At 37.1% G+C, this 25,199-nt stretch overlaps 1 protein-coding gene across 4 annotated transcripts in view; it reads right to left on the bottom strand.

Moving 5' to 3' along the window:
• Nucleotides 1–25,199, bottom strand: part of LOC137295371 (EH domain-binding protein 1-like) — an 86,059-nt gene that overhangs the window by 19,035 nt on the left and 41,825 nt on the right. For 2 of the 4 annotated variants that reach the window (XM_067826694.1, XM_067826697.1), the window contains exons 11-21: nt 24,185–25,050; nt 23,767–23,830; nt 22,899–22,994; nt 20,850–20,984; nt 19,699–19,870; nt 18,326–18,370; nt 15,842–15,993; nt 15,069–15,129; nt 14,573–14,661; nt 13,119–13,239; nt 12,340–12,439 (exon numbers count right to left, since the gene is read on the bottom strand). In XM_067826694.1, the coding sequence (XP_067682795.1) occupies nt 12,340–12,439; nt 13,119–13,239; nt 14,573–14,661; nt 15,069–15,129; nt 15,842–15,993; nt 18,326–18,370; nt 19,699–19,870; nt 20,850–20,984; nt 22,899–22,994; nt 23,767–23,830; nt 24,185–25,050 (1,901 nt within the window). The remainder of the gene's footprint in view (nt 1–12,339; nt 12,440–13,118; nt 13,240–14,572; nt 14,662–15,068; nt 15,130–15,841; nt 15,994–18,325; nt 18,371–19,698; nt 19,871–20,849; nt 20,985–22,898; nt 22,995–23,766; nt 23,831–24,184; nt 25,051–25,199) is intronic. The other 2 variants (XM_067826695.1, XM_067826696.1) reach the window with 2 other exon arrangements.

The following is a 25,199-nucleotide window of genomic DNA, read 5'->3' as shown; positions in this document are numbered from 1 at the left end:
AACTCAATAAATACACTGCATGTACTTTTTTTTAAAATAAAAATGGTTGCACTGAGCTACACAACATACCCACATGAAGCAACAACATACTCTCACTAAACATGTCTCAGTTATTCTCAGAGATACTTATGGCCAATGTAATCCTGAAAAAATCAATTTGGCTTTCTCTACATAGAAAAAATATGTTCAAAATGTATTAAGAAAAATACTATCAGTAAACAGACTGATTAGGGAAGTGGGGAAGGAACAAATAGAAGTATTGTTCGTATTTACCATTCAGAAGGTGAGTAAGTGAGAGAATTCTATTTAATAATTTCATTATCATATTGAAGCTGAGGCAAGAAGGCATAAGTGGCAAATGAATCATTATAATGAAATGGACAAACTCAAGCAGATTTCAATTGTAACAGAACAAAATTCTCTAATTAAAAGCAGAATAGGTTCTTATAAAAGCACATTAGAAAAGTAGGAAAATAAAGACAGAATTAAGACTGTATTCTTGGTTCATATACAAAACTACTTCAACTCTAAATATAGTTGCCATGCCTTGATTATTTTCATGGCTAGCAGGCTCTAATGTTTTCAGAAACATCACAGTTGAATTATATTTTTATCTTGATATGTTAGCAACAATGTCAAGGCGACAATTACATACATGTTTTACTCACTGTCACTTCCTAAATGAACATGTGATATTCACAGAAAATAACTCAAATGACTACATTATTCATTTGGCAGTGGACAGGATGTAAATCTACATTCTACAACAATAATCACCAATGAAATGCTTTTGTAACTTCACATCAAATCGTGTTGTATTATATGCCAAATTTAACCCGCAACTTTCATAAACTCAAACCTTCCTCTCAATACTATTTAGCATTATATTGCTCCCAAATTTTAACATTTGTTATGAGCAATATTTTTAGTGAATTTAAATAATAACTTTCACAAAAACACACAAAAGAAATATTTAAAACCAAAGACGATTGATGTAATTAATGCACATGCACTGGTTAGTTCAGTTGCATTCTTTGTGCTGATTTGCATTTATTTATACATCTGTACTTGTATTCTGAAACCTACCCTTAATATTGACCTAAATTCACCTCAAGAAGTAGTAAAGAAATATTACTTTTATAAATCCAATTTATTATTAATATATTACATCTTCACTTTGTAGTAAAATTAATTTTTTGGCATGTGACCAAAATAATTATGCATTCTTAAAAGGTGTAATATTTAATCTGGAGTATGAAAGAGAAATAATCTAAAACGTATGTACGCCGTCTTTGTCTTAAAGCATTGAGCCTTACAAAGTGAAAATTAATTTGTAAGAACATGTCAGTACAAAGTGCCAAAAAATTGATAGGGCTTATGTTCTTATGCCAGATCCAGTTTTCCGCTTGGCATGAGAGGTAGGAAAATTTCAAAGACTGTTTCATGTCAGATGTGTCGAAGACAAAACGCAATACATCAGAGAAAATCGGAGCTTAGTGGGAGCGCCAGAAGTGAGGGATTTAGCAATGCTTCTGGCAGGCAACGGGGCGCTCGCTGCTCTCTCGGTCCTGCATGCCCCAGCCCTTGACGCCAAAAACCTTCCAGCAAATTACTCAATGAATTCACCATAAACAAGCTCTTAAGAGTATTAATATTTTCTTTGTCAAATTTCCTTAACGCATGTACAGATCAGGGGAGTGAGTGTAAGTGTGGATTGTTAGGGACGGCGGTAGCTAACTACCAAATCCTCTCCTAAGCGTCAGTATTCACTGCTTACGTCCCTATGCACGGAGTTCCTCCGTCCACCGATCTGCACACTGCAGATTACACCTTTACTCCACGTGTTTTTATTGTTGTTTATAAGTCCAGCCCCAGGCACAGAAGGGACTTATGTAAGTCCGAGGGATTTATTTGGTCATACACGTACAAGAACCCAATTAGAAAGGTCAGCATTTCAACCATGTCATTTGGACACATGTGCTCAAAAGGAAGGTCAAATCAGTAACAAATGCTTAACCTTTTGGCTGTGCTAAACAAAATATGAATTCAATAATATTTAAAATTGTTTCCTGCTGCAACAAAAAAGCTTAACTTAAGAAATTAAAGACTTATTTCACATCTTTTTAGACAAAAGGCAGAAAATAACATTTCAATACTATACAAGATAACCCTAAATCTTAAAGTACCTAAATAAATCTTTCAATTTCATTATTAGCTTGGTTGATTTTATATTTTTTTCAGAAAAGGATAGAGTTGTTAGAGTATCTATTTCCCTATGATGTTTCTGTTTCATTAGTTATATATATATATATATATTGATATAATGAATTACCACATTTTAAAAAAATAAATCATTTTCATATTTAAGTGTATTTTCTGTATTTCTGTAGGTTCTTGAAAACTGGAACCAAAATACATTTTTGAAAGGGCATATAGGTATTTGTTTAGTCATAGCTGTTACAAGAGAGCAATATATGTCCACACATTTGGAAATATGAACATCAATCCCCAACTGGTGACTCTTTTAACAAATTTCTGCATTTATGGGACAATGCTGGCAATATTGTGACCAAAGACCAACTGGGGTGGGGGTGGGGGCTATACTTTTCCCAAACAGACACTGAAAGTAATGATCCCCACAGCACATGGCGAGGTGACAAGACAAAAACGCTGCTCACTTTTAGCCCAGAAATGAATCTGCGGTTTTTAATTATCTTGAGGTTGCACAGATAGTGAGAGTGAAAAGAAAAAATAATTGTCAAACAATGTCGATGGTGATGTGTGGGAACAGACAGGGTGTGGACCTAACCCAATCTCGGCCCAGTTTGGGTGGGCATTATTGGCCTGTTCCCCTCACAATACGTTATGCATATGTTGGCCGGTGCCGATTGTTTGGGGTTGAAGCAATCGATATAATCAATGTCTACCAACAATCTGGGTGTTAGGGAAGCCACAAAATTGATCATTTTCGCCTTGTGTGAATACGAAAATTCATTTGAATGTTGGTGTGTATCTGAAATCTTGGTTACTATCTGTTGTGGGGAGTTGGAGAGGGATTAGTGGAGTTTGCGAGGCCAGAAACGCAGGGACACACGGCTTAAGTAATTACTTTGCCCAGGCTAATGACACTGTCGTCACGATCAAATTTCTGCAATTGGCAAATCAAAAATAGTGTCAACAAAATGAACAATTGTATTTGTGGGAAATGGGGGATGTGGGATTGCTCATAATTAGAAAGATAGTTCCTCCTTTGAAGCATGTGTTTACAGTTGGTAAGATGACACGCCTTTTTGTTGAGCTATGGCAACAGTGACACATCAAACAACATCATTGGGGAACTCTGTTAGCTGGATCTACACAGCTGACTGCATATACATTCACTCACAGCTGAATAGATAAAACTTCTCACGGAAATAAGGAAAGAGAGCATCTCACAGCTATATACAGCTTTCAACAGCTGCAAGGATAGACACAGCTTCTCACAGCTGAACGGATAGATGCAGCCTCCTACACCTGAATAATTATAGCTGTTCATAGCTGAATGATCAGATACAGCTTCTAAAACCTCAATAGACAGATATAGTTTCTAACAGCTAAATCTACAGATACAGCTTCTAAAAGCTGAATGATCAGATACAGCTTCTAAAAGCTGAATGGTCAGATACTGTTTCTAAACGCTGAATCGACAGATACTGTTTCTAACAGATGAATCAACAGATACAGCTTCTTTCAGCTGGATGATCAGATACAGCTTCTAACAGCTGAATGATCAGATACAGCTTCAAAAAGTTGAGTGGACAGATACTGTTTCTAACAGCTGAATGGACAGATACAGCTTCTTTCAACTGAATGATCAGATACAGCTTCTTACAGCTGAATGGAGAGATACAGCTTCTCACAGCTGAATGGAGAGATACAGCTTCTCACAGCTGAATGAACAGATGGTACTTTTAACAGCTGAAAGTGTCTGCTTATGACACTGAAGACCCATGTTTTATTCCCCACAAGGGTAGAATCTGTGAAGCTCGGTGTCCCCTGCTGGAAGATACTGCTGGAATATTGCTAAAAGCAGCATAAAACAATACTCACTCACTCTAATAGCTAAATGGACAGATACAGCAGATATCAATTCACTGCTGATGGCTATATAAATATAGCTTCTTACAGCTGACAGAATGCTATATCAATTCCAGTGGGGTGCATACAGTTTATACATCAACATAGCTGACTGGTGTTTTATGTGCACCTTCGTACAGCTGACAAGATGTACATAGGACTGATGACTGGGGCTCACATAAACCTTCTCATAACAAATAAAAGTCTCCAACCAGAAACTAATCTATAGTAGCTTGCTACAAATGCACCATACATGCCCCTTTATTCACTGATGGACTTACTATCATCACAGGTATTACACAAACTCCAATGATGATGAAACTTTGACATTGCCTTCATCATCAATCACGCATACTGCTTGTTTTAGACACATGGCTACAGAAACACTTATCATTGTTACATTGCTCTCTTTCTCTCTCTCTCTCTCTCGCTCGATCTCTCTCTCTCTCCCGATGTTAAATCATCACTGTTTACATTAAATTATCAAACCTTCCACTACAGTATGTATACCAATTCTCTGTCTTACAAGACAATGAAAAATAATTATTAGAGATTCCATGGAGTCACAATTTTGTAAGAAAAGGTCTGAGAGAAATCCAGTCATTAATTCCATTGTCCAGTAAATTATAATCATTCTGTAAAGTATTGTACTAAGAATTATGTAGCAATAGTATAATGATATACCGATAAAGTGATTAATGTAAGATTGATTATGTAGTATGAGCGCTGACAGAAAGCCTATGTTGGCGTGCAGGTTTATGCTAAATATTAACTGGGCTGACTCATTCAAGTTAAAAATTGTCTATTAATGTTTTCTCATGGTTCATCTGAGCCATTGAAACCTGAATAAATTTTTAAATTTCTGTGGCAGAGAATTATTAATTTAGTATCAATATTCGTAAATTTGGATTGGTACTATAACAGCTTTTAGACTAAAATTTCAAAATGAATTATGTTTGCAATGAACATACTTACAATGAACGTCAGAATATATTGATCTCGGTCCTGATCAATAAAGTGTTCATAACATTATGACCCGTCATGACTCTTTAGTTTACCACAGGCTTAAGAATGTTGTGGTGCTATGTATGCTTTGAGAATGGGAACGCTGTGGTTGGTAGTCCCAGACACTTATGGTTACTTTCAGTCAAAATGACAATAACAAACTATATTACATTAAACTAAAATTAGCTGTACCTTTGAAACCGTTGTAAGTGTAGCATTTTTGTACATAACATCCAAAAATGAAATGGACAACATACAAATAAAAAATTACAATGAGCGGTACGAACTGTTCACACTTAAACAAGGAAGATATCATGTCTGCTATTAAATTCCTGCCTGAAGGACAATAGTTAAATTATGTCCTTACTGGGAAGGTTTTGGCCATTCACCATGCACTTCATGTAATTCTGGGATTCTGTTTCTGAACAGTGACAGTGGTACTTAGGGTGGTAACATTAGGATGACATTGCTTGCATCTACTCATCAGAGGTACAAAAATATCTGGAATAAGTCAGCGTGGCCAATGCATTTCCACCGAAGCTGTAAATGCTAACCTGATACCTATGGACTTGTGTGTCATTGCTTTGTTCTTATGTTCTTAGAAATGTTTTGATAGGAACATTAACTATATGAACAAAATACACCATCATCATTGGAATTTGTTGTCTGGACTATTGGGCAGATTAATTATCAATAAATATAACAGTTTGCAACATTTGTGAAATAGTGAATGTGAATCTTAAAATCACTGCATTGTAGAAATTTGTTCATCATGTAAATATAATATTAACACAAAGAGGGCGTTATTTATTGATAATCTGATAACATCATCAACTTTATCATAAGTGGTCAAGAGTCATGAAATTATGCCAGTTCCTTCGAACACTTTGAGACAGCAGAAGGATACCCCTACCCCACCTAGCCTGACACACATTTCAGTGGATGTGCACAACCTATGTACATAGAGGATTTTCGGATTTCATCTTCTTTTTTATCTTTGATAAGTTCCAGTGGTTGTTCTGGCCCCTTCTCAGATAAAACTGTGCTCAAGAGTCACAAAAAGATGACTGTTCTTCACCAGACACAAAATCAAATACAATTATCAAATAAAATAATACTATAATCAAATATGATAAATAAAACGTGATGAGTTGTACCTGATGATGGGGCCAGAATAAACCCTGAAACATTGTATCAAAGAATAAAAAGAACATGAAATCCAGCAAATTCTCTATCTAAGTTCTCTGTTCTCTAGTGCTCAAACTAGTAATAACTATATAAAGTAAAGCACCATTTCCACAAAATGCTGATGTATTAACCATGGATACATAATCAAAAATAAAATGTTTCCAAAATGGCACAGAAAAATGCAGAATATTAAATTGTGAAATAAGCTGACACTGACAATGTATTCAATGTTTCAAATTTAGAAATTATCACAAAATTTCTGCTGAGACATTTTTATCATTTTACCATCCGTTCTTTGATGCTTGGCACTTCTTGTTTCAAATTGTGTCAAAGAAAATGTCAAAGCATCATACAGATTACACCGCTCCTCATAGGCACGTCAATCAGCGCATATGATCATAATTTATGTACATAGTTGGACCAACTTCATCATCGTTTTAGACGGTATGGATTTCAGACAAATATGCTTTGCTGCCACCATTAATCATATAATTTTGTGATATGAAAACATCTATAGAGATTTCCAAATGTCATTTCAAAAAGAAATATTTTCACAAGATACATTTCTATAGCTCTCAAATTTTGCCATTCACAAATCCTGTCACACAGATGATTAAGTCTCAGTATGGGGAAAAAGTGCAAGTTTGAAATAAATCTGCCTGAAGAAAGATTCCCATGGCCTGTAATATGCTTGATTAGTAGGGCTCATCCTCACACAAGCAAATCTCAGGGTTTTTTCTCTTCAATTACGCTACAATGTCCAGGGCGACGGTCAACATGGCCTCCGGTCACAGTTTCAGGAAGTGGTGAAAATGAATTATGTGCGTAATCTCGATCAAATAGTGGTGGCTATTTGTTACATCGTGGAAGAGAAACATTTCTAATCAAGTGCTATTATATATAGATTTCTGTTCTGAACGAAGTAATAGAGAAACGCTGTGATTAGTTGCGATATGTCTTGTCCCCACAAGGTATGGTGCTCGTCGTCTCCCTCTGCAACGACAAACCCATCTTCACTTCGTCTCAAAATACGTCAAATTAAGAGATTCTCTACAAAGAAGAAAATCTCTATTGATTCGATGGGCATGTTCAAAGAGGGCCCAATTTTGTTGGGATTTTGGATCTTATGTGCATCCCAGCTTACAAAATGAAACATTGAAGTAGACGGGGGAAAAACATGGCGGGAATGAAACAGAATCCCAATAACATAATTGTATCAATATTTGCACATGGTTTTATCAGCTGCTCACAAAAATCCAACCCACCAGCCATGGTAATCTTACGTTGGCTTATGACAATTATTCAACAATTTCTCGCTCTTTCTGCGGAATTGGAAATTTGTAACAGTAACATGTTAATAATGAGACATTTGGTGAACACAAAAGCATGTTTAGTCAGAGTAATGACTGTCAGTGGTGCCAATGCCCTAACCAGCAGAAGCTCACGACCCTCATCTCATGACGGACCCATTTTAGATCACTGACAGCTCGAGTGTATAAATATCTTACTAATGCAGTTTATGTAAAATCAAACTTACATCTGCAAATATTTGAAAAGTATGTCATAAAATTCACTTTAAAATAGCATTGTAAGGTTTTCCATGGTATGTTTAAATTTTGCTTTAATAAAGGAAGGGTCATGTTTAAATTAGTTATATTAATTTTTAAGTCAGCTACCTAAGGCCAGAATTTTCAGTTCTGTTTAAAACATATGAAGAAGACTCTGGTGTTAGTGGATCTTCCTGATTACTGTGTAAGTGTTTTTATGCTCGATCTATTTGTATTCAAGAAAACAGACAGATTTCTGAGTAATCTACCCTTAGACTAGCTAAAATCATTTTCCTTAAGTCATAACTAGTCTTCATAATACTATTCTGTGGTCCACAATTCCATATTAAACGTTGGACCGTGTTTAACTCTGAACATCACCACCCTTTTGTTTGTTTGTACACTGTCCACTACCTGGATTATTGTTCACAAATGCTCCATGATACTATGTGTTTTGTTACTCTTCCTACTTGGACTCCTGGGTTGTATCAAAGCAGTTTTTTACACAAATAAAGATTTTACAGATCAACAACTTGTTTGTTTTACATGAAAAAGTTTGGGTGTGTCAACTGTCTTATGTTTACTTCTGTTTGGAGGTCACTCTTGTCTGTTTTCAAAATATTTGGAGTGGTTGGTGGAGAGATGCAATGGATATGAATGATCAGTGAGTTGGAACCAAATATGTAGCAAGTTATTTACTGTTTCATTTTGTAAGTTTCCATATTAATATCTTCTCACCCATGAATGATAGAGCACTTGGATGAACTCAAAACACAATGCTTGGGTTAAGGTCTGGCACACTGATCAACCAAAAAATACCCTAGGGTTTGCTTAAGGAAATAGAGCAACCAGATTGCAGAGTAAACCATATTTTACTGAGTATGGTCCCCTCTCTAGTTCCATTAGTACAAATCAATGGCACTACTGGCCATAAAGTTAAAGCGTGACAAAATGATCCACATTCAACACAATCTAACATACACGTAATACCTTCAACGTAGTGAAGATACTTTTCTTCAAAACAACACTGAGGAAAATCGTCAACAAATTCTCACAGTGATAGAAGTTTAAACTGAATTGGAAAGAATAAATATTTCAGCCCAGTCTATCAGTCCTTGTTTTCGTCTTACATAAGAAACAATCACTATATATTCATATACTGAACACACATCTCTCTCACTACACATTCACAACAACTGGTATTATGAAGGTGACATTGTAAAATGCTCTATCAGGAATTATGCAGAGAAGCTCGTCAACATAACTGTTCTTCATAGGCCTTGTAACAATAATTCTTCAAGAGGTTTCAATCACTACAATAACTTAACTTGTTTGATTTCCGTAAAACAAGAAGTTCCAAGAAATAAATAATTAAAGCTGATCTTGAAGACCTTAATCTGAACAAAAATGAAACCCAGGATTTGGCATCTATTGAGTAAGTGAAACATGTTTTATAACGTTTTTTGTACAACTTCCCATTGACAAGGACATTACAAGGCACAGCTGTCATTTGCGTGTCTGTTATTCAAACACATTAAGTACAATTAAATTCTTCTATTAAAATGCAAAGCTGTCAATAGGTTGAGATAACATAGTCATATTTACAATGCTCCATTTAGTTTTTGTGTGTGCCATATGAAAATCATTTTTTAAAAGTTATCTGATACTGCAAATACATGGAAGCTGTTAGACCCTGAGACAAACACTGTGACATAACATTGACAGTTTATCATTGGATATACACAACAGCATTAGATAGAAAGGCACCTTTGATAAACCATTCAGGTCCATGGGAGATAACCCTGTATTAATTTCCATATCAACTTGACTTTGTAACAGATGCAGTTCCACAACCTGTCATCCACATCAAGATACCTGTATGTGATAATGATTTTCAATTTATATTTGTTAAAAAAAATCAACACACACAAAATTGATACTGGTAACACAATCGTTACCTTTGAAACATGCCCACATAATAAAGTCTCTTTGTGTTTTGAAAAACTGCTGAAAGTGTTCATATCTAGGGTTTGAGGTGTTGTAGAGGAAGGGGTTGGGAAGATTTTATGGGTGCTTCGTAAGCTTTAAAATAAATTGCAGGATCATATGGTTAGATTTCTGAACTTACTTTCATCTACACACACCAACAAAGCATTGCCAGGAGCCATGGTCGGGATTTTTTTTTTATGCCATCACGGTGCTAAGATAGTCATTAGTACCATACATTAACATTAACTTAAGATTATCTTAGCTCTAAGAGAGCTTAAAAAATCTAGGCAGTACATTAATAATGGGTGCAATATTAGTCGAGGTTGAGATGTGACTGTGTAGAGCTGTATAAAGTGAGTAAGTTAATTAAAAGTCAGATCGGCAGTATTTCTGACATACTGATAAGATGAGCAGTGACAATGATCAGATGTCCTTTATTGAGAACAGTGATAATCACTCTGATTTGTGGTGACACTGACATGACAAGAAAACCTTCAAGGTATAAAACCTTTAATGGTTTAGTAAGAAAGACTGATGATATGTCTAGCCTTTAGAAAGCAGATGAATGTTCTGAACAAACAGACATGGGAACCTGCATCACAGTCACATAAAGACAATTTACGTCTACATATACAGTGTGTGAAATTTTGCTGGTCCTATGGTCCCTGACCTTTAAAATTTCATCAGGACCACTAAATAATAAGTTTGCAGTGGAGCTGGTGGATAATTTTGATCATCTGAAACATTAAATCTGTCTTTAAATTAGAATGTGACATTGTACATTTTAGCAAGTATTTAAATAAAGACATACTTGCAAGTCAAAGTGCAAGGGAGAACAAGAGTAAGTTTTACATTCGTACTCATTCCACAAGTCACTCCAACTTGGTTATATATTTCCGCTGATGATACTGGTTTGATATTGGACCGAGGGTAACATAAACAAAATGTACACTTCTAATGCAATCATATCTCCTGATCTATCGGGATTTTGACAGTAGGATTTACAGTTCTATTTTTAAAATGTAAAGGTCAATCATATATGTCAGCATGGGAATAGAAACTAAGCACCATTTCCCTCATCAACAGTCTGTTATTATTGTCACTGTGCACAAGCACTGTAAAAAGTAAACAGAAAATTTAAAAGATGTTGAAAGTTCAAATGAATATTTTAGTACTGAATCCACTGAAAGTTAAATAAATCTAAGAAGAGTATTTTGGACCAGTGAAGTACAGGCGGGACCACTAATTACTGTCCACTCACTGGTACTGTGGTCTATATGTTTGGAGAGGTATATATTTGGACTCTTCGACAGAAGAAATAATCACAGAGAAAGTATTACCAAAAAGAATGAATGACGAAATGTGGTAACGTTTGATTACATGCATGTATTCATTTTATTGGTTCTCTATGCTGATAGGTCAACTGATGCTATAATGTATCGCAGCATTTCACTGTTCAGTAAAATATGACCTGATGTTACCAATCACTGAAGATAATAAAATGATATTTGAACATTAGCTTGCCTTTAGTGATGTTTATTAGGTGGGTTGACATTTCACATGTTTTTCATGTTCTAAAATGTCAATGAGCAATAAAAAGAATAACATATTGTAAACACTGAATTACAGATTATCTGTTCATTGTGAATGAAATGTGCAATTCACCTGGCAAACAATGGCTGGAGATCAACATTATTTGTTCACCCAGGACTGATCATCTGTAATTCTCCAGACTTGTTATTCTCTACACCCTGAGTCTTAGGACAGAGATCAGATGCATGCAAAATAAGCAGTCTTCTTTGGGGTATTGTGTTATCCCTATTCAACAGAAACTAATCCAGGCTTGCTTACTTGTAAAGAAACCTACCTGCATACTTAAAACAGCTGACTACAAGCTGCGCACAAGACACAGGTTACTGCATCTATGCTAATACACTGTCAGTATAACTATATGTGTACATTTGTTCTCAATATTTACTGCTATCAGGAAGGAAAACCTTTTCTCACTGAACAAAGAATTACTGTGTATGAAGACTAGTTTACTGTATTTGTGCAACTGCATTGTGAGCACTGTTAGTGCAAATTCTCAAATTTTACTGTTATCCGGAAACAAAACAATTTTCTCTCCCATTCTTTCACAGCATTATCCAAGGAAACAAAAGTAGTGTGCATTATCTAAACAGATACCTATCACAACAACTGAGAGTTGAGGACTTTCCTGCCATAACCCATACTATGAAATATCTCAGGTGTGCTAGAAAACATTCAAGTCATATTCATGCCAACTAAAGATCCAGTTGGTAACATGCATGTATGCAAGAAGGCTCCTCAACAATAAAATAGTGATTTTTTAAAGGAAAATATGATGTATGGAGCAATTCTGGATATCTGCTATGGGGCAGTCAGCCAGTATGTGTCTGGAGTAAGTTTGTCCTCTGTTCTACATACACAGTTTACCCTGGAATTAATGAAAGACATGGGCTGAAACACTCACAGTATATTGAGCTGCATCTGCCGACGGATTAGGGCGTTCTTCTTGTTGACGAGGAGAAACCAGTCCTGCATTAACCTTTCTTCCAGGGATTTGTTCTTTCCTGGAATACAACACAATACAAATGTACTCAGCTTTGTATAACAAACAGAGAAATACTGTACCTTGTACCAAATAATGCACCCATTATCATACATATGGTACCCACTATAATAGATATTATCTTCCCTCCCTCATGAATATTGTTTTCTGAATGACTGAGTGCTCTTTTATCATTTCCTCGAACAACATTGAATCACATACGATAAACGAAAATTACCGCTATTTTGTGAATAGAAATCGGTAGAAGTGAGATAACACTAAATCTGTTTTTCTTGTTGTATGCAAAATCTGTTGTAATCACTATCATAAATATTGCACCCACTATCATAAATATTGTATCCACTATCATAAATAATGAACTCACTATCATAAATATTGTACCAACTATCAAAAATAATGTACCTGCTCTCGCAAATGATGCATCCACTATCATAAATGACAAATAATGCACCCATTTTCATAAATGATGTACCCACTATCATAAATAATGTACCTACAATCACACAGTGCATTTAGTCTCAACATTCACACTACCAATTCAAGGCATCTTGTAGAACATGCAGCAACATGTTGCCAATGAACTGTACAACTCCTTGCTTCCACACTCATTCATCCACAGCCCCACACTCAATGTCTTGTCTGTTCCTGGCTTGTCTGGAATGGCTTCTGGATGGACTTACCTTTCTCCATGACTCTGCGGAGTGACTTCTCTAGCTGTGCTGCCTGCTTGTCTATCTGGCGCTGTTCTCCCTCCAGTGCCTCCATCTCCGCCTTCACATACTGGTTGGCACTGCGCAGGTCCTGCAACATTCACAACACCACGCTGGCATCAATACCTGCTGTCTATACTTGCATGTACAGAGAATACACCTTACTTTCAATATATTTTTGAAATGTTTTGAATGTTAGTCATTGTCCAAGTTTACAAGTAGTATCAGCCTGTGAATAATCAAATCTCAGCGAGACAAATGTGGCCGATATCATGAGCAACAGACAATATCATCAGGACATGATGACTTCCAGTCAACTAAACCACTGAGAATGAATCATTGTATTGTATTCATCTCTTATTTATATAATTCATAATATGGACATTGTTAATTTTGTTATGTTTCATTTATGTAACCAGGATCTATGAGCAACCACGTCACTGAGCAAAGATCACAAAGACTAAAGGCTGACAGTTTTGTTCATTATCTGCAGACGTGAACTGACAAGTGATCAACTTAGTGAGCAAAGTTTATTATTCAAATTTCTTATATATAAACAGAAGTAACTGCAAAGATTGTTTATTTTGTGGTTAAATATTATGATATGAACAGTATCTCACACATAGTGCTGTGACATAAATACTGTTTACTTGTCCACATGTTTGTACTGCTCTAACACAGACCTACCTAAAACAAACACACTGTATACTGGGTGTACATTAGGTCAAGGGAGATAACCATGGAATACTAAGCGTCAATGAGTAACATCTTCCAATTGAAGAGCCAGAATATGTTCACATATAATGGTAATTTGGATTATTTCTTGTACAAATGACATGAAAGAAATACACTTACAACAAATGTCCAATATTTGAGAACATCACAACATTATTTAATGTGAGCTTACTGGACTGACTAAACTTAAAAAAATACAGCATTTGTGTTACTGTATGTTGCTAAAATTGAAAATATTAGACGAGATTCTAACATTTAGAGTGTTAAAATAGTACGACAGACAAGCTCCAGGATATGCTTAAATTAAAGAATGGTAGGGACCATGAACTGTATTCTAGGGTTAACTATCAATACAGATTGCTGACATCAATAATATACCGACAGATTATCAATAAATATCGGAGGTAAATAAAAAAACCCTTTAAACGCCCAAAAGAAATCAACATATTTTAAATCATTTGTGAGACATAGAAGATTAGAGAGGATTAACAAACAGCATTTAGAATGTAATTCAGAAGAATTCATGAATATAAACTTAACTTTGTGTCTTGTAAATGAAAACATATTTCATCATAAACACTTATGTAAAGCAATACCACTGATAAAAATTCTGAATGGGCAAATTGTTAAATTTATCCGATATCTCCACTTATTGATCCACTAAGCCTTTTCTACCAGTGGAGACTCACCTCGTCTGGAGTAAGATGCAGGTTGAGTTCCGATCCATCGGAGTCACCCTCCTCTCCATCACTACCCAGGTTAGCATCGTACCCGACTCCTGCCATCAAACACACTGGTCAGTACACACACAAAAGGTTTACATATAGACAGAAGGACAGAGGTTTAAACCGCCACCAACTACAACCTCAAATGTAATGTGTCATCCTACTGGTGATTTTTCTTACAGAAAATGTTCATAACTATCACTATGATCTGTACATAAGGTTCAGTCATTTTGCTGGATTTCAAATTAAAGAATCTGACAAAAATCTTGATAATTTCTGCTTCACAACAGTACAAGAATCTGTATAAAAATGTTGCTCTCAGACAGTAAAAGAAGTTGTCATCAATAAAGTTATCAATTTTGTACTTTCCAACTTCTAAAATGACATTCAAGAGGATACCTCCATCCACCTTCATACACATATTTCCAGAACAAAACTACATCTAATGTAAAGTACTTACCTTGGTCTCCAGTAGATACCCGTTCCACCACTTCATTCTCACGATCAAAAGGGTTACTTCTCTGCAAGTATAAACAGATAACCATACTAAAACTGCTGGTAACAGCAACTAGTGATGACTCTCACGACTAGACACAGTTACAGATTTTATGTGTATGACACACCATGTTTATTCCCATGGTATACTTCACTTCATGGCCACTCAAAGAAGTTATGTCTCAAACCATGTAGATCCAATCTTCTGTGTTTGTAAACTGATGAGGATATGGTCTTATGAAGTTGTTCTACTTCTGTACTACTCTAGGTAATTTCTAATTATCATATATATGTGTTGAATGAGGTTTCTATTGTAGTGTGTTGCACAGTATGCATTATTCACTACAGAATGCTTCAAGTAGAAGTCATGCTTGCCTTTAGTCTCAAAAGAAAGACACAGATGTGCCAGGCTAAAAAAGCCATTGCATTTTTATGAACAGTGCTCTACCATGATAGCAAATTTCATTCCTTAAGTACACATATGATCTGGGGTTCTGCAGGTATTTGAGCTGAAAGTTTCTTATGAATAGATCCCAATAACATATTATATCTGACTAGCTTTTCTCGAAACACTCTTAAACCTATGAACTTCTCAAAGCCATTTTTAACACATTGGCTACAATCAAAGTTAATAATACATAGGTATACAAACATTTCAAGAATAACGGCCATGTAATGGTTGATGAGATCAGTTCATGTCATGACCTCTAAACCATACCCTAACAGTTCAAGAGTTACCTGTTCCACTTCAGGTGTCCGTCTTCTCTCTTCAGAATCAGCAGAACCATTAGTGGACAGACCAACAGACAGGTTGGGCTTGGCCAGAGTGATCTTCTTTAGCTTGACGTCAGTGGATTTGTTTTCCTCATCCCCTGAAGATTGGCGGCGTTCTGCACGGGGCATTATCAGAGTCACACTTTGTCATAAGGGTTTGGAGTGCGCTTCTTAGAACATACACATGAACTGTTTAATTCTGCACTTGGCCATAGTCTAGGTATTATATGACAGCGGTTTATAAATAACTGACAACTGAGTGAATATTGTGAATATTGTGAGAACCATATGACAGACCATCAACCAAGCCACCTCTGATCAGCTGCCTCTTTCAACCAGCAGCATCATAACAGATCCAACTGAACTTTGAAATAATGGATAACTTATTCATATTTTCATACAAAATTGTGCAAAGATATCCATCACTGCTCAGTTCTTGGTACTTGAAACTGCAATCAATAGGCACCTTACAACAGAATGTGACTGTAAACACAGGTATGATTAAACTCATGACTAACACCAAGACATGTCTCATGTCAGAATAATGAACTGATATAAATGGCTCCTGCTGTTGTGGGCACGTCATAGAAACTGCCATGGATAATATCACCAGTGTGGCTCCAGGGAATTCGCACATGTATACGAGTCATAGTCTCAAAGACTGTTTCACTCCTAATGATGTAAACGACATCTGAGACGAAAACCTGAACTGGTCACTAGTCATGAACACACATGTTCAATTCCCCACATGGATCCATACAATGTGTGGAGCCCATTCGTGGTGTCTCTTTCCCGATGTAGCTGAAATATTGCTAAAAACACCATGAAACCTTACTCAACCCCCCTCAAGACCTGAAGGTTATCTACACGCTACTTCCAACAAACATTTTCATTACTCTTTATATTTCAGACACAAACGGTATGACTAACACTAATGGGGCCCAGGACTGCCTGGTCAAGGCAACTTACTTCTACATCCACAGCAACTACATTACTATACGATCCTCATAGCTCTATTAGTCTTTGTGACAGCAGACTCAGACTGGTTTAAGACATTTCTAATAGTGTAACATGTACACTGTATATATAGCATTAACATGTTTCTGACTTGAGACTTCAGAATGTTCGTTGGGCTTTTTGGGGTATATAGCATTAACATGTTTCTGACTTGAGACTTCAGAATGTTCGTTGGGCTTTTTGGGGTAGGTGGGTGGTGGTTAACGCTGTACTCAATATTATTCCAGTTATATGAGGCCAGTCTGCATATAATCAAGACTGGGCCTGACAATCCAGTGATCAATAACATGAGCATCAACCTATGCAACTGGGATATAATGACAAGTGTCAACAAAATCACAGCCTGACCACCTGATCCTGTTAATAGCCTCTTACAACAACCATGGGTTACTGAAGACAAGTTTTAACATGGATCTTCACGGGTGGCTTGGGAGTAGTATAGAACTGTTCAAGCTGTCATACCACAGATGCATCTGACACATGTAACTATGACTCAGTGATAGTAAGGCACACAGTGAGAGCAGCATGCATAGTAGGTGAGGGTAGAGATGAGGCAGATAGAGTCAGTATGCATTAAGAACTTATCAAAGGACATCACTGCCCAACATCTTAGAGAAAGCAGTCCTCAATCACAGAGAAAGCATTCAGAAATAAAAATGCACCACATTTCAGTTGTTAATCATTCATGCTTCATCAGTGTTTGAAATTATGTGACGTCATTGGGTCTTTGAGGTGTTCTATACAATTTGAAAATAAGGACCCTCTCAATCTGCAATACTGAGGTTATGACAAGGATCCAAATTTTAAAAAGAAAGTGCCAGACTGCCATCAGGAACCACAGAATTTAGAAGATGCAGGCCCAGACTAAACTCTTCAAGACCTCTTGTAAGAAACTGCAGCCTATTGTGAAATATACATAGACACATAAATTTATTGGACATCAGAACCTGTGCAAACAAATGGCCTGCTATGTGGTCTACTGCTCTGAGCAGGTACTTATCTGAAACACCCCAAGGAGTCCTGGACATTCATGCTTTATTTAAAACACTGATCAAGAATGGTTATGGGAAGAACACAAGGGTGACCATCCCTGTTCATGCATCAGACTCTGGCAAACTTTCCAGAACAGATACTGCAAAATGTCCAAATAAAAACAGCAGAATATAAATTAGTCTTCATCCTCACATAAGCATCTATTTTAGCTAAGGCACTAACATAACAAAATCTTCCTGACATACAAATCATCAGAATTCAGTAAACTGGTGACTTTGGGACTTTATTATGTAGCTATTTCTGGTTTTGTTTGTAACAACATTTCAAGGCATGAAGTATCATCCCTGAAACTGCTACAAACAAATACAAGAACTTGAAAGCAGTTCTGCCTGAGTCTGATGGTAACAGTCACCTACGGCAGAGAACATTGCTACGTACCAATGTAGTGCACTCTGGGAGCAAGGCGGTACGCCTTGATGGAAACTGCCATGCACACAAAATCAAAGTTCAGCCATATGTCATACAACAAAGAAGCAAAACAATTAGTGCAATACATTAATAACTAATACAGTGATAAACAGAATGCATTAAAAATAAATAGAACTTAAGAGTAAAGACAGTGATGAAACAGAAAATATCATTAAATTGTATGTGTGTTTTATGAACACAAAGTAAATCTTTTCCTCTTTATCTTTTGTCATAAAACATAAGATGCCAATTATTTAAAAATAGGAGCATGGGTGTCCTTTCACTTAGCATGGGTAATCATACATAGTTATGTCAGTTATTCAAGCCAGGATCTGATGATCAGGGTCGTTATATCTGACATGAACAATTAGACCTGTGACCAGGTGAGCTACAGAGAGGGAAGAAGAAGCTTGTAATGCTCAGTGCTAGTGACTGATATCATAAACAATACAAATAAAGAAATCACATGATTTCTTGGTAAATATTGCTTTTTGTTGATGACTGTGCATTATGAGTGGAGATCAGAGCTTCATGCTGCACTATATATAAAGATAACAACATCAACACCAACAACACCAGCCTTACAACATCAGCATTTCCATGTACATACACATATACCACACAAACAAACTGTTAAACAAAGACTTATCTGTTAATGAAAATACAGACTGCCATGGTTGTGATGATTAGCTAAAGTAGTATGAACATGTGTTTTCTCTAACTTCTTTTGAGCAGTATACCGAGAAACCCTGATCATCCAGGAAGTACTGTTGCCAAACAAATTATCCTGTCTCGTTCTGATTAACTATCCATAAATTCCATCCATTCAATACACATGCATACTGCCATTAGTATTTGTTGGAATGGCTTGAATCAGGTTTATTTATTTTTTGTTGCTGTTGTTTAACATCGCATTTAGCGAAATTGCAGCTAAATAGAGGTGGTCTGTAAATAATCAAGTCGGGAACAATCCAGTGATCAACAGCATGAGCATCAATCTTTGCAGTTGGGACACAATCACATGTTTCAACCAACCCGATCCTGATAATCGCCTCTTATGACAAGCACAGGATACTGAAGACAATTTAAAACCTGAACCTTCAAGGGTAATCAGGAATGACGACATTCCATCAACCAAGTCACCTAGCCTGACCACAATTCATTAAGTCGCCCAATTAGATCACCACAAAGGCTGTAGACTATTTCAGTATCGACAGATCCGACTATCAGGGAATGGACAATCAGGATTTTACAGGAACCCTGCCTGAGCTACACAGGCATACACATACAAAGTATATAAAGGCTTAACAACATCAAGGTCCCCTACAGCCAGCTTAACCTACCTGGCTCAGTTGTGGATGGTTTCAGTACTTTTGTGGAGCTGTCTGGCTCCCCTGATTTAGAATCTGTACTACTCTGGCGGTCAAATGATGGTTCAGGACTTCCAATACCAGCTCTGGCTTCAGCAATCAACTTCCTTGCCCGTTCTCGTAAGCGCTTCTGACGATCCTCGTCCTGCAGATCATTATCAGTGAATGTTACTTGTTTCACATAGGTTTGATCCATATGAAATGAGGTTACATTCACTATCCATACAAAATGCACTATATGCTCATATGCATCTGACAGATTATATTTAAAACACACCAAATCATGCCAGACATATTTGATATTATGATAAATATTTATTCATACATTTACAATATTGAATGAATCCATGATATCTTACACATAAATATCACATATTAATTGCATACTGCATATAAATGCATACCACCATGAACATTATTATGATAGCTATAAACAATCAATATAAGAAATATATTGATGGAGAGAGGAAAATATATTGTGATGTCGGCAAAGCAAATGTGCAATGTGATGACTATGAGTACAGCCACCAAATATGTGAAAGAAACAATGGAAGGCTAATGATGAACACTCTTCTACAGACTATATACTCTCTAACCTAAAAAAATTGAATACAGATACACCTGTACATTGGGTGCATCCCTACTGCACTAAGTTCATGGGTGGGGTAGGTGGGATATCAGACTGGTTACTTAAGACAATTTAGTTGCTGTCCCCAAGTTTCTCTATGTGTCGACGATATACCATGCCACGTTTAACCTTGGATCCTGGTAAACATAACATCTTCCTACCTGTATCCCATCCAGGTCCACCATATCTCAACAAGTTGTTTACAATTCATATCCCACCTGCATGAAGTCCCCGACAATCAATTACTATCCCTTCACATACCCACTAATCCAAGCCATGCCACACCCTTCACCAAGGTTGAGAAATGCAAGCACCTTTTCTTTAGTCCAGAAGCTGGGCCAACCCACCCAGTAACCAAAGTTATTCCCAACTCTGATCCAGCCAAATCCATACTCCCAATCATGATCTATCCATCCCAAACCATGTCTTGCCCTACCCCCTTCCTGGCCCCAAAATCTTGCCCCACCCCTTCCTAGCCCAAGTCATGCCTAGGCACCTTGGCATCCTCCTGCTCCGCCCCGGGAGCTGATTCAGTTGATACTGACTTCTTCAGGGTGGCTTCACGCCTGGCCTGTTCCAGTAATTGTCTAGCACGCTCTTTGAGCTCCTCGTGTCGAGACTTGGGACGAGACTAATGGAAATGCAGGCAAAGGAAGGAAAGAAACCAGAAAACAAAATCAGACCAAACGAAAGTTAGTACCTCTACAGTTAACAGAAAAAATTCAAATCATTGATTAAATCAAGACTGTAAATAACAATGTATACCCTGACAGTAAATACAAAAAAAACCAACATCTCCTTGAAATTATCTTTTTGAAATGACTATTCTTGAAGAAAAATTTTCACAGTAATGTTTTCATCAAAAAGCAAACCATCTGACATGAATATCACACACTTAATCAGGAAATGGATAGTCATGTATTTTCCAAAATAGTCTTTACCCAACCGCTAGCATCTGCCAAGTTACCAAATGACACACTGTCACATAAACATCAGATAAAATATCTGTTTCTTTTAACTTGAAAGAGCTTTAATATATCACACTAAAGGCAACAATATTAATTTTAGAATGTTTCTAATTGCAGAGCACTTCAGAGCACACCTGCTATCGCATACACATCCATGCAAGCAGCTGAAGGATGTATCAAAACTACTTCTATCTGAGTATGACATTGCTATTTACAAGTCCATATGTCATGTAAAGGTGACAGTAAAACACAAACAAGATATTTCAAACACTGCAAATGAATGTCAAATAGGTTCAAATAATTCACTGTGGTCACTGCAAGTATGTGCACAAGTTGAACAGAACAGGATAAATAGTTTTAAAAATATCAGTTATAAATTATTAATACAAATATATCTGAGGTACGTGACTGACTGCTGTTTCATGGGACAGTGAGCTATATTGCAGCTACGTGATCACAGTCATCTGTAAAGAGGTGGATGAAACAAACTGCCCTTTCATATACTGTGAAACTGCAACCCTCATATTTGCTGATAATTACAACAAATATAAGCCCAGGCCATTTCTCCACTACTTGGAATGGTGATTGATTTGTAAATGTGTGATAACCTGCCACATAAATTGAACTCTGAGTGAGTGCAAGAGTGGAATTTTAAGCAGATTTTTGCAATATGCAAACAATTTCATATCGGGGGACACAAAAAACATGAAACCCACAAAGTGGAGAATTGAACCTGAGTTTTGAGGATAATGTTCAAATGCTTTAACCATTAGGCTACATGCCCTGATAAGTTCTGAAGTTGATGGGTTCTTGCATGTATGCAGCAAGGAAACAGTCCAGCTTGTTGGGGTGTGTCTGAATGGGACTCTAAGTGATGACATGATGCAACAACAGAGCATAGGCTAAGCTAATAGAGAAAATAAACAATATAATAAAATACTTAATTCATTTTTACTCATAACATATGAAAATTAATACTTTAAAAAACATATTGTCTACAGAATTTTATGCATAATTATGATAACAGTACATGCATACAAAATCAGTTTGATTAACTGAACAATGGCCTAAGACTGATGGGTGTGTACGACTGCAAACAGGAAATCATTCAGAAATCGTTTTATCCCCTATCATTAGATGATAGTATCATGTCCAAAATCAGGAAATGTTACAAATCTTATACAAAATTTCATTACTCAGCACTGAATGTAACAAAATTTTGAGTTTTGTGTTCTGCAAAATTCATCACCTGAAGTTGAATGAAATATATATAAATAAAAAGGACCCCACGGTTCTTCTAAATAACTGTATTTAGTCTGTCATGCCATGACAGTCAGAGAACAAGCAAATTCTTTCACATTACTGTATTATTAATTTGTCATGAGAGATAAAGTAATATCGAAGAATCAGCTGATCATTAAAGTTTCTGAGTAGCATAGATAATATTCTCATTGGGAATACTCAAATCATAGTTCTAATATCGGTACACTCAGACTGTCACAGAACCTTTAGGATGTCTATTAGAGAAAGAGGAACACTGCAGGTCATGTAGGACATGTGTATAGGACAATACTCACATCACTGGTACAGACCACAGGACCAGGTTGACTTCCTGCCTCCTGTGTGGCAGTGATGTCTGTTGGAGACGTAGGCAGGTTGCGTCTCTTTACAACCTAAAACAGAACAACATACAGTGGAGTTTTAAACAGGAAGTTCCAAAACATGAGGAGTGAAGGGGTAGCCTAGTGGTTAAGATGTTGGGTTTGAATTCCAACATGGGCACAATATGTGAAGCCCATTTCTGGTGTCCCCTACTGTGGTATTGCTGGGATATTGGCAAAAGTGGTGTAAAACTAAACTCACTCACTCACTCACTCACTCACTCCCAAAGGGCAAATATGAAGTAACAATAATCTATGTATGGGAATTGTATTTTTCTGCTCGAGAATGTGGAAGTCAAGTCATGTCAATATCAGTTCACTTATCATTTAGACAGGAAACAAGTTTACCTTTCACAAATATAAATAATCGATTCTTGTGAACATGAAATGAATTATTGAAGCAGTAGAGTTCTATTTATTGATACACAAGTAAATAGTAACAGCCCTAATAATTTGTCAAAGTATAAATTCTTTTTCACAGTATACAACAAGGTGAGAGTTTTATGCTGGAATCAGCACTTTCTTGCTATATAATGGTTACATAGAAATACCAGATCTGACAGGGATGACAGGAATGGATCATCAGGATACAATCCTATCAGATTCACTATTTGACATCCATTCTGAAAACAAAATGGTAAGCTTTACTTCTGGACGTAAAGTGTTCTGCAACTTCGTTCTATCACCAGCTGCAGGATTACTTTAGATTCTTCACAACATACATCCATTGCACAAACCCGTAAGAGCTATAGGTGGCATCTTCATATTTACTACTGAAACCTACCGGTGGTGGCTGTTTCTCGGGTGTTGGACTTGAGAGGCCTCTAACATCCACTGGGATCTTCTTCCTGTCAGCCGAGAGTAGAATACTGAGTGCATAATATTCCAATAAATTCCAGTTAGAAAAGTGAACTGATTCCCCATCCTTAATCCCTTCCCCACCACAAACTTATACCAGGCACGTGACAGAAGCTAACAAAAAGGTCGAGAAAGGATTGGGGTGGGTGTATATGATCCAAAAGCACCCAACCAGCGCACCTTTCCAGAAAGTAATCATAGCACTATGACAGTCGTATGCATATGTTTAAGTATGGGAGTTACGATCTCCTTAGGGCTACAATCTTTTTGTGGAAACACAGGTGCACTCTGTGTAGGCTTCAGAAATCAAAAGCTCCTCACTTAGACCCTCCCATCTCACTCACCTCTCTGCCGGGACAGGGACTGAGACTGGTTTGGGTTCTGGTTCTGGTTCTGGTTCTGGCTCAGGCTTCTGTTCCTGCTCAGCACCATTGACTTGTTTCTCCTCCTGAACTTGTTCTGTTTCAACGTAGCTGCTGGAGAATGGGTTGGATGGATCATCATCTTCCTCATCCTCATCATCAGAGTCAAACGGATTGTACAACTGCTTCCTTGTCATCAGCACTGGTTTATCCGAATCAGACTTCTGGGGTGGACTAGGTGCCCTGCGCTTCTTCTGCTTTGGTGGAGCTGGTGCACGATGTTTCTTATAATGAGTCTTCTTGGCACTGGCAGGAGAGGCTGATGATTCCCGGGACAAATCGTTTGCTGGGGAAGCTGAGCTGCGGTCGGACTCAACACTTGCTGAGTCTCGAGAACTGTTGGAATTTCGTGAGCTGTCATCCTTAGGAAGTGAGTCTCTCTTCAGCTCCGTACTGGTCCTCGATGTCCTACTCTCAATGTTCACAGGCTCATGCCTCAACTCTACATCACCACCATTAACTGTAACTGTTTCACTATCCCTGTTAGCCACATCAAAGTCCTTCACCTTGTCTGGAGACTGGGGGGTAAGGATTTTCTTTGGTGAGTGTTTGCCATACATCTCCTCTGATATTCTCTGGTCTGTAACTTCATCATGTTCCCCACATGTGTAGGTGCTCTCGCTGGTGCTCATACCAATCTGCTGCACCTCTAGCGTCTGCCCTGTGAAGTATGCACGCAGCTGGTGCAGGTACGTCATCACACACAATTTGTCTGGCACCGCAAGTAGCACCATATCTGATGGCTCAATCACTTTGGGGATTCCAAGTTTGGCAGCTGAGTCAAATGCCTGAAATAAGTGATATCTACTTAACAACCAGACACAAATTAAAATCTACATTCAGAACTCTGAAAAACCTTTACCTGTGCAACTGACAAGTAGGTTGAGAAAACATGGCATTGTACCAGGCTTCTCAGAAGCAATTAATTTTTGTTAAT

The sequence above is a fragment of the Haliotis asinina genome, chromosome 8 (genome assembly GCF_037392515.1).
Source record: "Haliotis asinina isolate JCU_RB_2024 chromosome 8, JCU_Hal_asi_v2, whole genome shotgun sequence".
Lineage (NCBI taxonomy): Eukaryota > Metazoa > Mollusca > Gastropoda > Lepetellida > Haliotidae > Haliotis > Haliotis asinina.
Note: the sequence above shows the minus strand (reverse complement) of the source record. Positions and strands in the feature narration are given on the sequence as shown.